At 40.9% G+C, this 12,548-nt stretch overlaps 1 protein-coding gene across 3 annotated transcripts in view; it reads left to right on the top strand.

The window, feature by feature from the left end:
* Nucleotides 1–12,548, top strand: part of hdac4 (histone deacetylase 4) — a 130,366-nt gene that overhangs the window by 59,768 nt on the left and 58,050 nt on the right. The window contains exon 1 of one of the 3 annotated variants that reach the window (XM_020644759.3): nt 5,968–6,778. The exons of the other annotated variants lie outside the window; for them this stretch is intronic. Coding sequence (XP_020500415.1) covers nt 6,775–6,778 — 4 coding nt within the window. The 5' untranslated portion in view covers nt 5,968–6,774. Of the gene's footprint in view, nt 1–5,967; nt 6,779–12,548 lie in introns of those variants that run through there. 3 annotated transcript variants of the gene reach the window in all.

Genomic DNA, 12,548 nt, shown 5'->3' with positions numbered 1-12,548 from the left:
CCGGCGACGCTATCTGCCCAAATCCCAAGAAGTCAAGTCAGACATTTTCCACTGAGCTTCTAAAAGAGTTGATTTCAGTTGATTTTGCTTTGATCGCAGAAGAAGAAAAACAGCTTTAACCGTGTTAGTGTCTGCTGGTCTGAGATGCATTAGCTTTTCCTAATAGACTGTGTTAAACATCTAAGTAGTCTCAGCGATGTCCCATCTTGGAAATGCTCCTTACTATGTAAACTCTTAACTAACGCTTCATGTTTAGATAAACAAATATTGTAACATTTTTTTTTTTTTTTTAATGTAACCCCCAGTTTGGCTGTTAACATGTTAATTTCTGCTGTAAAAATAAGCATTTTAATATAGGTTTTATCTGGACTCCTTGGTTTTTCAAGCCAGCCTCAAGTGGTCACTCAAGGAACTGCATTTTTGAAAACTTCAGCACCGTCTTCATTTTCCAACATTGGACTTCGCTTCTTGCTTTTTCCTGTTTGGGAATTTTATTTATCTTCTTGCACTGCATTATATATTAAACACATTGCTGTGTAGTTTAATCTCTAAAAATAAAAATGCAAACTACCCTTTACAAAAAAAAATAGACATGTTTCATATTATTAGCCGAGCAAAATCAATGGAATTCTGAAAACAGTAATTTCAAACATTGACAGTCTGGAAGTTTCATGTGACAGTAAAAGCATAAAAACAAATGTTCCTTATTTAAATCTGCCTTCCTTTTGACTCTCATTTCCTCATATTTTATAACTAAACGGTTTGACCTCTTGAGGTTGGCAGATCAATCCACTGTTTATATCCATGTATTCTTTAACTCATCGTAAACAAACAGTCCTCAGCCCTGTGGGAGAGGCGCTCGTTTCCAAAGATGTTTTACTGTCGCTGCTTCACAACAATAAAGTTTATTTGTCACTCAGCCAAACGTCTTTGTCTTCGTGGCTGCGACATTGATTCCTATCCTCTTTTTCATAGAAACATGACGCACAATGCAGAGCAGACGCACAACAAACACAACAAAACACTAATTACTATAAACACCTTCTTCTTCTTTTGAATGGAGCAACTTACTGTAATTCAAACACTCTTCTGCTTTGAGTCCTTAAGCCATCTTACTGAATCTATGAAAGTGAATGATTTATAAAAACAGTGTTTATCCTGTAAGTCACATACGATTTTAACTATTCTTCTTCTTTAAGAAGGAGTGCACTTTTTCTTACTTTTTAAAAATTGCTGACATATTGAAAGAATTTGAGAGCAAACCTGTGACAGCTGAAAACACTGACCTATAACACTGCAATTTGCTGTGGTCCTCTTCTTGTGCTGATCTGTAAAACAAAAACGGATAAAATATGTTTTAATGACTACGATCCTTCTGCCTTGTATTTGTTAAGTAATAGAACTGGCTGAATATGCAAGGGAGAAAGTACAAGATTTTGGCACAAAACAATACTTCCTCTACACTTCAGCTGTGTTGTTATAGCAGTATTGAATGAAGACATAAGTGTATTGTACCGTCGGGTTGTCATATTCTGCATGAACTGAGCATGTTGTGATTTGTATTAGAAACTCCAAACATTGCCTGAATCTGTTTTTATTTCAACAGAAAAAAAGTATCATTATAAAATCATTATAAAAAGTCTAATGATTGCTTGGAATAATAATTTCCAGAGATAGTATACTCAATGAGAGAGAGCGAGAGAGAGGGGGGGGGGGGGGGATTCAGAGATGTAGAGAGGGGTTGCAGAGAGTGTGTGTATTATAAATAACCCAAATCAATAATAAATGACACAGTACCTCACATATTTGGAGTCAGGTCTGGGGTCCCCAGGGGAGCCAGATGAAAAAAGCATCCCCCCCCTCCCCCCTTCCACTCCCCCTGTCACTGGGAGGAGGGGGAGGAGGGGGGGACAAGAGCATAAGAAGGTACAAAAATAAGACTTGCTATCTTTCTCTCTCTCCCCCCCCCCCCCCTCCTGAGCGTGAACCAGCCTGTGGTTATGGTTTGCATGGATGCTCTGTGTGTGTGTGTGTGTGTGTGTCTGTGTGTGCACATGTGTGTACATCGGGAGGCGGATGCCGTCCATTACTTATTCATCAGGCCTGTCTGCCTGGCTGCCACACTCTGTATTTCAGCATGCCTTGCAATCATTATGCCACATGCATTATTTAAGGCACAAGTGCACGCTGAGTCTGATGCAGATAGCTACATGAGCTATTTATCTCGGAGATGCTCACTTATCGCCTCGTCTGGCTCTCTCATTGGTTGTAGCAAATAACTGCACGGGCCCTCTGCCACAATGGAAGTTCACTGTCTTATCTTTGGCATATTTACAACCCTGCTCCCTCTAGCACCCTCACTTTCATCCAACAAAGCGACATGTCAATACAACATCACTTCTCAGGTCCAGTGCATGTCGGCAGTCAGTCACGAGTGTGAAGACCTGGATGCTAATGCACAAAAACAACCACAACGCCATCAAAAAAAAGTGCTTTAATGATTCACGATGTGTCGCCATTTACAACATGCAATGCATCAGATCACGTTCAGGCAATTCATCACACAAATCAACTATGATTTAACACTTACTTATTCTAAAAGGGCTCCTGTAGGCTACCTATAAAAACACATTCTAACAACTGGCTTCTCCATAGACCTTCTTCTTTTCATTTGTCACAGATGCTTCACTTAAATGACCTTTTTTGCTGTTTGTGTCTATTTGATGTGCATCTAATGACTTCATATCATCATTTTTTTTCTGTTTCAGTGAGTGCTTTAAAAAAACGAATCAGATGACTTTATTGACGATCGTGGCGCTGTTCCAAAGGTTGAATCGTTTTTAACTGAGAGCGCTAAAAACACCTAACTACATTGGTTTTGTTGTTTTTCTTCCATGAACTCTACTGTGTTTAACTCTGAACAGCTGACACAAAATAAGTTATGTCCTTGTCTGTTCAAAAATGCATGGTTCTCACCATAGCACTCGACATGTTGATACCTTCGTCTTGTTTTCCTCGCTGTCTTTCTTCAAAGCATATATGCTGTTGTTGACTTTAAAGCCAGGAGTCGATACCCCTGTAGGCCGGTTTGTAGATGTACATACTGTACATGCTGCTGGAGTATAAGTTCAATTTAGTATGATTTCATTTGGACTAACAGGTTTACATGCATTTTAAAAAGTCCAGTTTTGGACGGACCTACTCAACAAATCCACATTTTTTTAATAGCATGTGAACACACTGACTTTCTTTGATGGCTCTTTCATGCAGATGTGTATTCCTGATTTCATGGTCAGTAGTCCTAGTGTGTTACATCTGTTGATAGAGTCAGAGTTGGACAAGTTTTAAGACAGTAAAAAAAAAAAAAAAAAAAATGCTGTGTTGTAACCAGAAACACATTTTTTTCACCGCCTGTCCACCAGAGTCTTTCTGGTTCTTTTTGTGTACTCGTCTTTCTTCTCCCCGCCTTCTGATCTTTGACCCTTTGACTAACCAACTAACCTGATGTACACACATTGACTTTGACCTCAAAGTTCATGGGGTTCTCTTCATGCTCAGAATCACGAGTCTGGACTCAGCTATCTGATCGGTGCTACTCTGTGTCGAAAAAAGGAAAAAAAGGTGTTTGTGTACATGTTTGTTTGTAATCGTGTTTTTTTTTTCTTTGCTCAGTAGCATTCATTGTTATCAGTGTCATGGCTGTATGAAGCTCCACTAAACCTTTGACGTCAACACCATAGAGCCAGCTGATAACGCAGCCCGTTATCGCAGCCAGGTGTGTGGGTGTGCTGTCTGATCAAACAAAACTTGGCTTCCTGGATTGTACGGTGAACTTCAAAAATAGCTCTGGCAAACACACACAGATAGAGACGACCCCATACGCTCCAGAAAAGAAAAAAAAAAACGCATCAAGTAGATAAAGAGATGTGTGCAAAAAATCAGTGCTCGTACATGAACTCAGATGGTGTGACTTCTGTTTGTTTGCTGATTTCTTAAACTACTAACTAAGGTCTGATATTTATACACTGTTACAATAAACAAAGTAAGTGAATGCGTCACAGAGACGTGTGGGATCAGGCTGCAACACAAGTCTAACTCCAACTGGTTTAAGAAGGTATAAATAGTCATTTTGCTCACCTTTCAGACTCGCACACACCCACAGGTGTTCTCATGTGTCGTCACTGATTTAACTTCTCGACTGTGTAGGTGTGTACTGACTTTATTGGTGTCTCTCTCACTCTCTGGTTAGTTTTGTTCTACCTGGTAGGGCGGGTCAGTTAAATTACACCTTATTCTTTCTCTTTCTGTTGTTGACATTGCATAATTACATGTAATACACCCAGCTGCATGGGTGTAATTAGTCAGGATAAGTCAAAGAGGAAACTGCTTGTGAATGACAATCATTTCAGGGTGTTGATCGGTGTACTGTGGAAGTTAATTTGTCAATGGATGTCCCCTTCATGTTGCTGTGCCCAAAGCTGGTCTCACCTTTTTCAATACATAATTTTTTTAAAAGCTTCTCTGCATACCCAACTAAAGGTTTGTCAGTTTTGTTTTCACTCCGACGCCACACAAAACTACTATACCAGCATTTATGAGACTCATGTACGATGCACTCATGTCCAGCGTTTCCAACAATTACTTGCGGTCGTTTGGAAATTAAAACATTTCCAGATGTTTTATATCTCAGATTGTTAAGTTATGACAGTGTTGTTTTTAAAATATATATAACTGAAGGATATGAGTCAGTGGGCTTTAGGATCTCAAGTTCCCAGAAAAACAACTGAGCTGGGGCGCTGGTGGCACAGTGGTTAGTCCGCGCGCCTCATGTATGGAGGCAATAGTCCTCAAAGCGGGCGGCCCAGGTTCAAATCCAGCCTGTGGCACTTTTCTCGCATGCCATTTCCCACTCTCTCTCTCTCCCTGATTTCTGAATCTATCCACTGTTCTATCTCTCCATTAAAGGCACAAAAAGCCCAAAAATAAATCTTTAAAAAAAAACAACTGAGCTAAAGTTAGCTGCATCTCAGCCCGCGGCTCCATATGTCCATAAAATCTTGTCAGTGATGGACGTGGACGATTCAACTTAAAGCTGGATTCTCAAGGTTTACACCCTGCCATGTTTTCCCCTGCATTGCTCTGTGTTCTTTGTTAGGAATAAGATACTGAAAAGTGCAAAGATTTGACTAATTCAAATGTGTGTCTTCACAACCAATGACTCTTAAACCATTGACTTAGAGAAGCGCAGCTGTACTATCTGTAGCTGTTTATTGTTTTCCATCTTAGGCATTACAATTACATTTTTCCAAACAGTTTGGACTGTACAGTATATCCTTCCAATAACTGATTTTACAGTTGAGTCAGATACCATATGGTATGGTATCTTGTATCATGTATGTCATTTACAATACCAGCTGTGGAATCTTCTTTTGAATCTTTGTTGTCGTCACAGTCAGAACTCTTCCTGTCTTTGAAACGGGGTAGTTACTTTTGAAAGTGAGGGCTGGCCTCAATATTAACCATCCTCATAACATTACAACCTAATCCCATTAACATCCTGTCTACTCCACTCTCTCCTACTGGCTGTGAATCAGACTGCACATTGAAATGACAGAAATATGTCAGATGTCATTTTTCAGAGACGCACTCTTCATTAGTGGACTCTGATGCCCCTCGATAGACGAGTCCTTCAAACGCACTGATTGCTCCTCTTAATCGTTCAATTAAAACCTCATCACTTATTTGCAAGTCATTTTTCAGCCTCCATATGTTAATCTGCATCTCTGGACTGGTTCAGTCCCAGTCTCTGTGTGATTGTTTTAACTTTTCTCTATTTTCTTCATATTGCTCTTCAGATGTTTCAGGTGTTGTATCAAGAAGCAGAATTTCAAAATTAAAGCTTAATATATATATATATATATATATATATATATATATATATATTTTATAAGTGTACACAAGAGTTGATAAAGCATCCAAGCAGAATTTGCTCACATGAACCAGTAAAAACAAGTTGGATACAAAGCTGTAATTATCCCTTTTGTATGAAGTTTTACAGTTGAAAGACAAAGCATGTAGTAATAAAAATCCAGACCAGTCCATAACAACTGGGTGCTCTGTTGGTTTGTAGGAAGATTGAGATTGGAGTGGATCCACAAATCTGTGTGTGTATGTGTGTGCAACAAGTAAAAACGCATAAAAAAAATGCAGAGGTGTCTCATAAAAACACAGTCTAGTCAAATGAGAATCAGCTGGTCACAATCTGACGCCCTCCGCCTCTCTGCTGGTCGGCGTGTTTGCAGGGAGAGAGAGAGAGAGAGAGAGAGAGAGAGAGCGAGAGAGAGAGAGAGAGAGAGAGAGACTCCCATAAAATGCTCAACATGCCTGAGACTGCCCTCTGATGTCACAGAGAGAGAGAGAGAGAGAGGGAGAGAGTGGGAGGGGACCAGAAGAACAGAGGGAGGGAGAGAGAGTGGCAGCCGGAGGGCAGAGCGAAGCACGTCAGTGAGAGAAACAGAGAGAAGCCGTACATAGAGTGAGAGACGGAGAGTGTGAAAGGCAGGGAGGGACACAGATCGTTGCTCAGCACGGAAACAACCAGGTTGGTCTGCTGTGTTTTTCGCACCGCAGTGGACTTTACAGCTCAGTTCCACTTGAGCAGCACTTTTGGCTACAGGCACACACACTTTCTCTCAGATACTGTACATTACAAAGAGACGTGGACACACACACACATAAACAAACGCACTACGAGCGGTCAACTCGGCACAACTGATGGGTAAGAGCTCTTGTTGTTCTCTCACGGTTCACCATTTGTTGTCAATCAGTTTGATGTGTTTATTCTGTGTTTCAGTAAATGTAGTGCTTCTCTGTGTGCTGACTAACTATGTTGTTCCATGTTTATGTGTGATCTCGACGCATGCATGTGTTTATATAAACTCGTATTGCCTATGGTTACCTTTCCCTGTGTGTGCGTCCACTGGAGAAGAGAGAGAGAGAGAGAGTGTGTGTGTGTGTGTGTGTGTGTGTGTGTGTGTGTGTGTGTGTGTGTGTGTGTGTGTGTGTGTGTGTGTGTGTGTGTGTGTGTCGGTGCTGTGTGGGTGTGCAGCTTTGAGTAGTGGCAGTGTTTATTGAATGGTACTGATGTATGGAGACTCTTGCTCAGCACTGCTCAGCAGCCTTTAACTGAATGGAGCAGATGGCAGTTGGCTGCGTCTGTTCCTCCCCACAGCCTTTTGTGTACATGTGTGTTGAGTGTGTTTTTTTCCCTCTGTGCGTGTGTGTGTGTGTGTGTGTGTGTGTGTGTGAGAGAGAGAGAGTGTACATGTCCAGTATAGAAGTTAGAAGTTTACACACAGTGATAGATCTCATAAAAAGCTGAAAAAAGCCTTCACTGTAGAAGAAGACATGAAAAACCTGTATATGAAGCAGCAAATGATCAAGTAATTAACAGAACGGAAGTGGTAGCTCCAATATTCTGGTAATTGATTTAAACTGTCTGTTTGCAGAATCCTCTTTTCTAAACGATGATTTTTCGTCCTTCTTTCCTGAACCCAAAAACTAAATTTAAAGACGCCTATAAGAGCTCAGGAAGAATGTGAATGAGTCATCTGTCATTTTATGGACTCAATGATCAATCCATTAACTTTGAAAAATATTGGGCATGATGAATCCATAACTACAAATAATCATCAGTTGCAAGCCATTGACCCTAATAGAAGAAATCTGAGCTCTCTTACTTTGTCTTCATTGTTTTTTGGTTTGATTACATTTGATACTTTTGCATAATTAAATAACTAGGTTTTTGTTCTTATTCTGGTTGGTGTCCAGGGCATGCAGTGTGACCATGTGGCTCCATGCATGGCTCTCTGCCTTGGTTTATGTCTGAGCTGTATCTGTGCATCTCAGTTTTCTTCAGCACTGTCAGTAAAGCTTTAAAAAAAAAAAATCAAAAAAAAATGAATCCAGTAGAGAAGCAAATCTAAAAAAATGCCAGTTATGCTGATTTTTATCTCCATATACACTCCTTAGAACACATCGCCCATAAATGTTTTCAATGAGATGGTAAGTTGCTTTTAGAGTGATTCAACCCGGTGAGTTCAGTCTGTGAGTCTTGACAAGCTGCCCTCAGAGGAAGAGATAAATAAGAAAGAGAGATGAAGAAAACAAAGAGGTGGTGACACACAAAACAACCAGCTACCATGCTCCAGGGACAAGCGGTGGCATACATCAACATGCGAACACACCCATCCCAGACCTGACAGTGAAGCCTTGAGCTCAGTGCACATGCAGGCCATGTGTTGAATTAGCCCCATAACATGATTGGTCCATCCTTCATGTGTAGCCCCGCCCCTACTCCCCTGTCCGACGAACCGCTGGCCACTATCCCACCGGTCGCCATGGCGTTTGCCTCCCTTCTCTTGCAGCACCTGGAATGTCTGTGTGTCTGTGTTTGTGCCTGTCTGTGTGTGTCTGTGTCTGTGTCTGTGTGTGTGTGTGTGTGTGTGTGTGTGTGTTGCGAATACAATTTATTCTTAATCTCTTAGCATTACGCTGCTGTCACTGTTTTCTGTGCTTAGCTTTGTTTTTATCACACTGAGTTGACATTTGCTGATTATTTGTGAATGTTAAACGAGCGCGCTCCCTCTGATCCTCTTTAACTGTGATTTAAACATGCACAGGGGTTTTTGGCTGAGTGCATAGATGCCCGGAGGGGCCAGGAGCTCCCTTGGGAATCCTGTTCTATAAATAACTGCCTCTCCCCTCTGATCCATGATCTTAGGCTGAGCAGGGGGCAGAGGGGGGGGGGGATGAGAGGAGGGAGCGAGCGAGGGAGGGGCCGAGTGAGAGGATGATGGATGAATAGATGAGGGACAGGAGAGGAGACATTTCACCAGCTGCATTTGTGTTAGTTTTTAATTAGTTCAGCCAGATTTCACTGCATCCTGGCCGCTATAGGAAACCTCCCACTGCAACTAAAGGGGTTTTCGCAAAGTAAACACAATTTCCTTTTGAAAATCAACAGTTCAACAGAAAAACTGTAGCACCATTGTCCTTACAGAGCTGCAGATTTATGACTCATACTGTATACATTAATGAAACACAACATGATTTTAAACAGACATTTTAGACTTGAATTGGTCATTGTTTATTACTTATCAGTTTAAATATGAAATGACGTGTTTTTAACCAATTTTGATGACTCTTTAGAAGTTGTGCTTGAGCAGAAATCAATTGTATAACTTTAAATTCAGCCTGAATTCTCACCTGCTGGCACATACATGCAGCAGCAATCATTATGTTGTCATTTACAGTCAGCTTTGGAAATCCACATCTCCTCCGGTTGGCTCAGCATCATTATCTCACACCACATTTTAAAGCATTCTATCCTTGTAAGCTGTGCTCATTACTTCACAGGTTTCCTTCACCCTGCTGGGTGCTGCATGTCGCCCTGTTTACCTGCTGACGTTCACAAAGCTTTGTTTACTGTAAACATGCTTCAGAGGGGATGTTATGCAGAGAGCTTCTGACATGGTTCAAATGAAACGGTATATTGTTCTGTGGAACTGTCAGTGGGACTTGAAACAGATTTGTTTCCTATTTGCTATTAAAGCATTAAACTGCAATTTATAAATCTTTAAAAACTATCCAGAGCAGAATCTTACTCATTGAAAACAGTCTTGTGCTGTTTACAATCGAATACACTTACACAGGAACAGCTGATATGAATGGGCAAGCAGTAAGCTCTCATCCCTTTCTTATTAATTATTAATAAACTTGTATTAATTATTTTAGAAATATTGGTGGAACCTGGAGAAGAAACCAAACCTAATAGCTAAAGAAAAACAGGAAATATTTTACAGCACACCTGTAGCATCATGTTCCTGGTGACAGGTGTCATGGTTTGCAGATCTTTTGGGATAATTATTTCAGCGCATAGTCCAACCACTTTTTTTTGTTTTTACAAATGACAGAACTGTGTCTTTAAAATAGTTCAACACTGACTTAAGAAACAATCCATTGTACGTATTATTGTAAAGTTAAATGGATGGTGTCTTAAGTTAGATTACTGCGATTATGATGTAAATTCTGTAAGCTCATTAATGATAATTCCGCATTTAATGTTGCCTCTCTCTGGAGAATAATACAACAGCCACATTTAGAATCACAAAGAACACATAATCAAATCTCAACAATGGTTTAATGTTGAGTTTAAAGAATCAGTGTTCTGAAACATCTCTACATCCAAGAAGGTTTGATCCAAGGGCTTCTTCTTCATCGTATCATTTTAAAACTTTACTAAGTAGAAGTAAAATATTTGACTCTGTAGGCACTGAAATGACTTTGAAGAAAAGCATGAAGGCTTCAGTGTTCACAAATAAACACGTCGATTTATCAAAAAGGTTCCTAAAGACCTTTGAGTTTAGCCAACATCTCAACCTGCAGATGCTTATGGACATAAATGTTAAAGTGGCAGCATGTGTGGTTAGCCTGTGAGTAGCTGGTCTGGAGAGTGATTACACCACCTCCCTCTTCCTCTCCATCTCTCTCCCTCTGTGCCACCTGTACTTGCAGCCCCTCAGCTTGAGGATAAGTGGCTGTAATTAGTCACCCTGCTTTAGCCCGGCAGTGTGGCCATTGATCACCGGTCTGTGAGGGACCGGCAGTGTTTGCAGGAAAATAAAACTTGATTTAACTTTATTGTTGTTCAAGGAGAAACTTTGTTTGGCCCGGTTGCTATAACCTCCATACACTTACAACATTCTTACACCCAGATTACATAATAAAACACAATACAGAGTGTACACACATGCTGCACGTTGAAACAAAAAATGACACGATACAAAAGTACACAACATTGTTTAAACAAAGATGCTGATTGTTTGTGCAAGCATTCTTCCTGTGCTTGTTGTCGTGTTTGACGGTTGTACTGTTAATTCGTGGCTCCAGTCGAACAGCTTGGAGCAGTTGTTGAAACATTATTCAGATTAGGGCGACACAGTTTTGGTGAGCATTTTGGCTTTGGGGTTCTGTCCCTCATTTCCATTGGTTCAGGGCGCAACCTGTCACAGACACGATAGTGTATCGAGTGTTTTCAACCTTTTTGTCTCATGCATAAGAATACGGTGTAATGTCTGTGTTTGATATATTTCTTTGAACTAGCGCACTGATCTCTTCTTACCCCCAAAAAAGGACCAAAAATAGATTGCAGATAAATTTGTGAGATGCTATAGGATTCTTATGACATTTGTTACTAGTTTTCCCAGAAGTGCTGTATGGATCTTGCAGCTGATTGGGAAAGCATTTTTTTATTTTGTATATGTGTGGGTTGAAGCCCCATATGTCTGTGCAAACAAACAGCCTTTGTGCAGCCTGTGGCATGCTTATATAAATAGTGTGAGAGTGGGTTCTATAGGCTAGCACAGAGGCCAGCCGGAGCCCTATTAAGAACAAACTGGGATGGCGGGTCTGTGGACCCGCCCACATGGGTGCAGTGGAAAAAAGGCGTTAATTGAAGGGATACTTCATGCATGTTTTGGCATCGTGGTGCTGGAATAGCTGGGGCCGGGGCCCTACCGAACAAAAGGTTTTGTTTGTGTGACCTTGATGTTAACTGGCCATTAAATATGTGAGTAAACAGTTGACAGGCATGTGTATGTATATGTACAGCGAATGTGAGAGACTGGTGTTGGGAGAGTTTACCATGGTTCAGTGGCTTTGTTTGGATAACGGGGGATGATTGGCACACGGTTCAGAGTGAGAATGGCAAACTTTGACATCCTCTAATGTGACCGTCTTTCTATATGCTTGTTTATGTGGAAGTGACAAACAAACAAACAAGTTTGTTGGTCAGAGGTCCAGGAGTCGTTTAAACACGCACATGTACACACAGAGACCTCATCTGTACATGCCTGAGTATAAAATATTACATTGATTAAACCACATAATTAAAGCTAAACAGATAAATAAATAGATACATTTCATCTTCTCAAAACGAAGCCATCAAAGAAAAAGTAGTAATTTCTTATTGTCCAGCTGTCAGACCGGTCCTCACAAGTGTGGTGATACACGTAACACACGTGCACACACACACACAAGCATCAGTAAAGCACCAGCATGTCTGGTCCGACCACACCCTTTCTCTCCTCCCTGCTGTCCCATTGGGTGGTGTTAAGTTTCCTCCTGCACTGAAAACCTGCCTGGTACCAAAGATGTCATTGGCTATCTCAGCAAGCAACTCCAACTCCATCACAAACCTCATTGGTCACTGGAGAGCGACAGGACAGCCCTGATAGGTCAGAGTAGGCTCTCCACTGGTTTGAGGGGTATTGGTAACTGGCAGAGGGCTTGGCATGGTGCAAGGTGGGTCTCTACGGAACAGAAATCGACCAGATAGACTGAAAGATGCACTGGAGGTTTAGATCACAAGCACAAATTGAAATATTATCTGGTTGCATGAATTTGATTCGATCTGGTTTATCTTAAAATAGCTCAAATTAAACTATTTAAGCTCATGCTGCATACCAGCTCGTATTACACCACCCCGT

The sequence above is a fragment of the Labrus bergylta genome, chromosome 13, assembly GCF_963930695.1.
Source record: "Labrus bergylta chromosome 13, fLabBer1.1, whole genome shotgun sequence".
Lineage (NCBI taxonomy): Eukaryota > Metazoa > Chordata > Actinopteri > Labriformes > Labridae > Labrus > Labrus bergylta.
The sequence above is the reverse complement of the archived record's forward strand: the minus strand, read 5'-3'. Positions and strand labels throughout refer to the sequence as shown.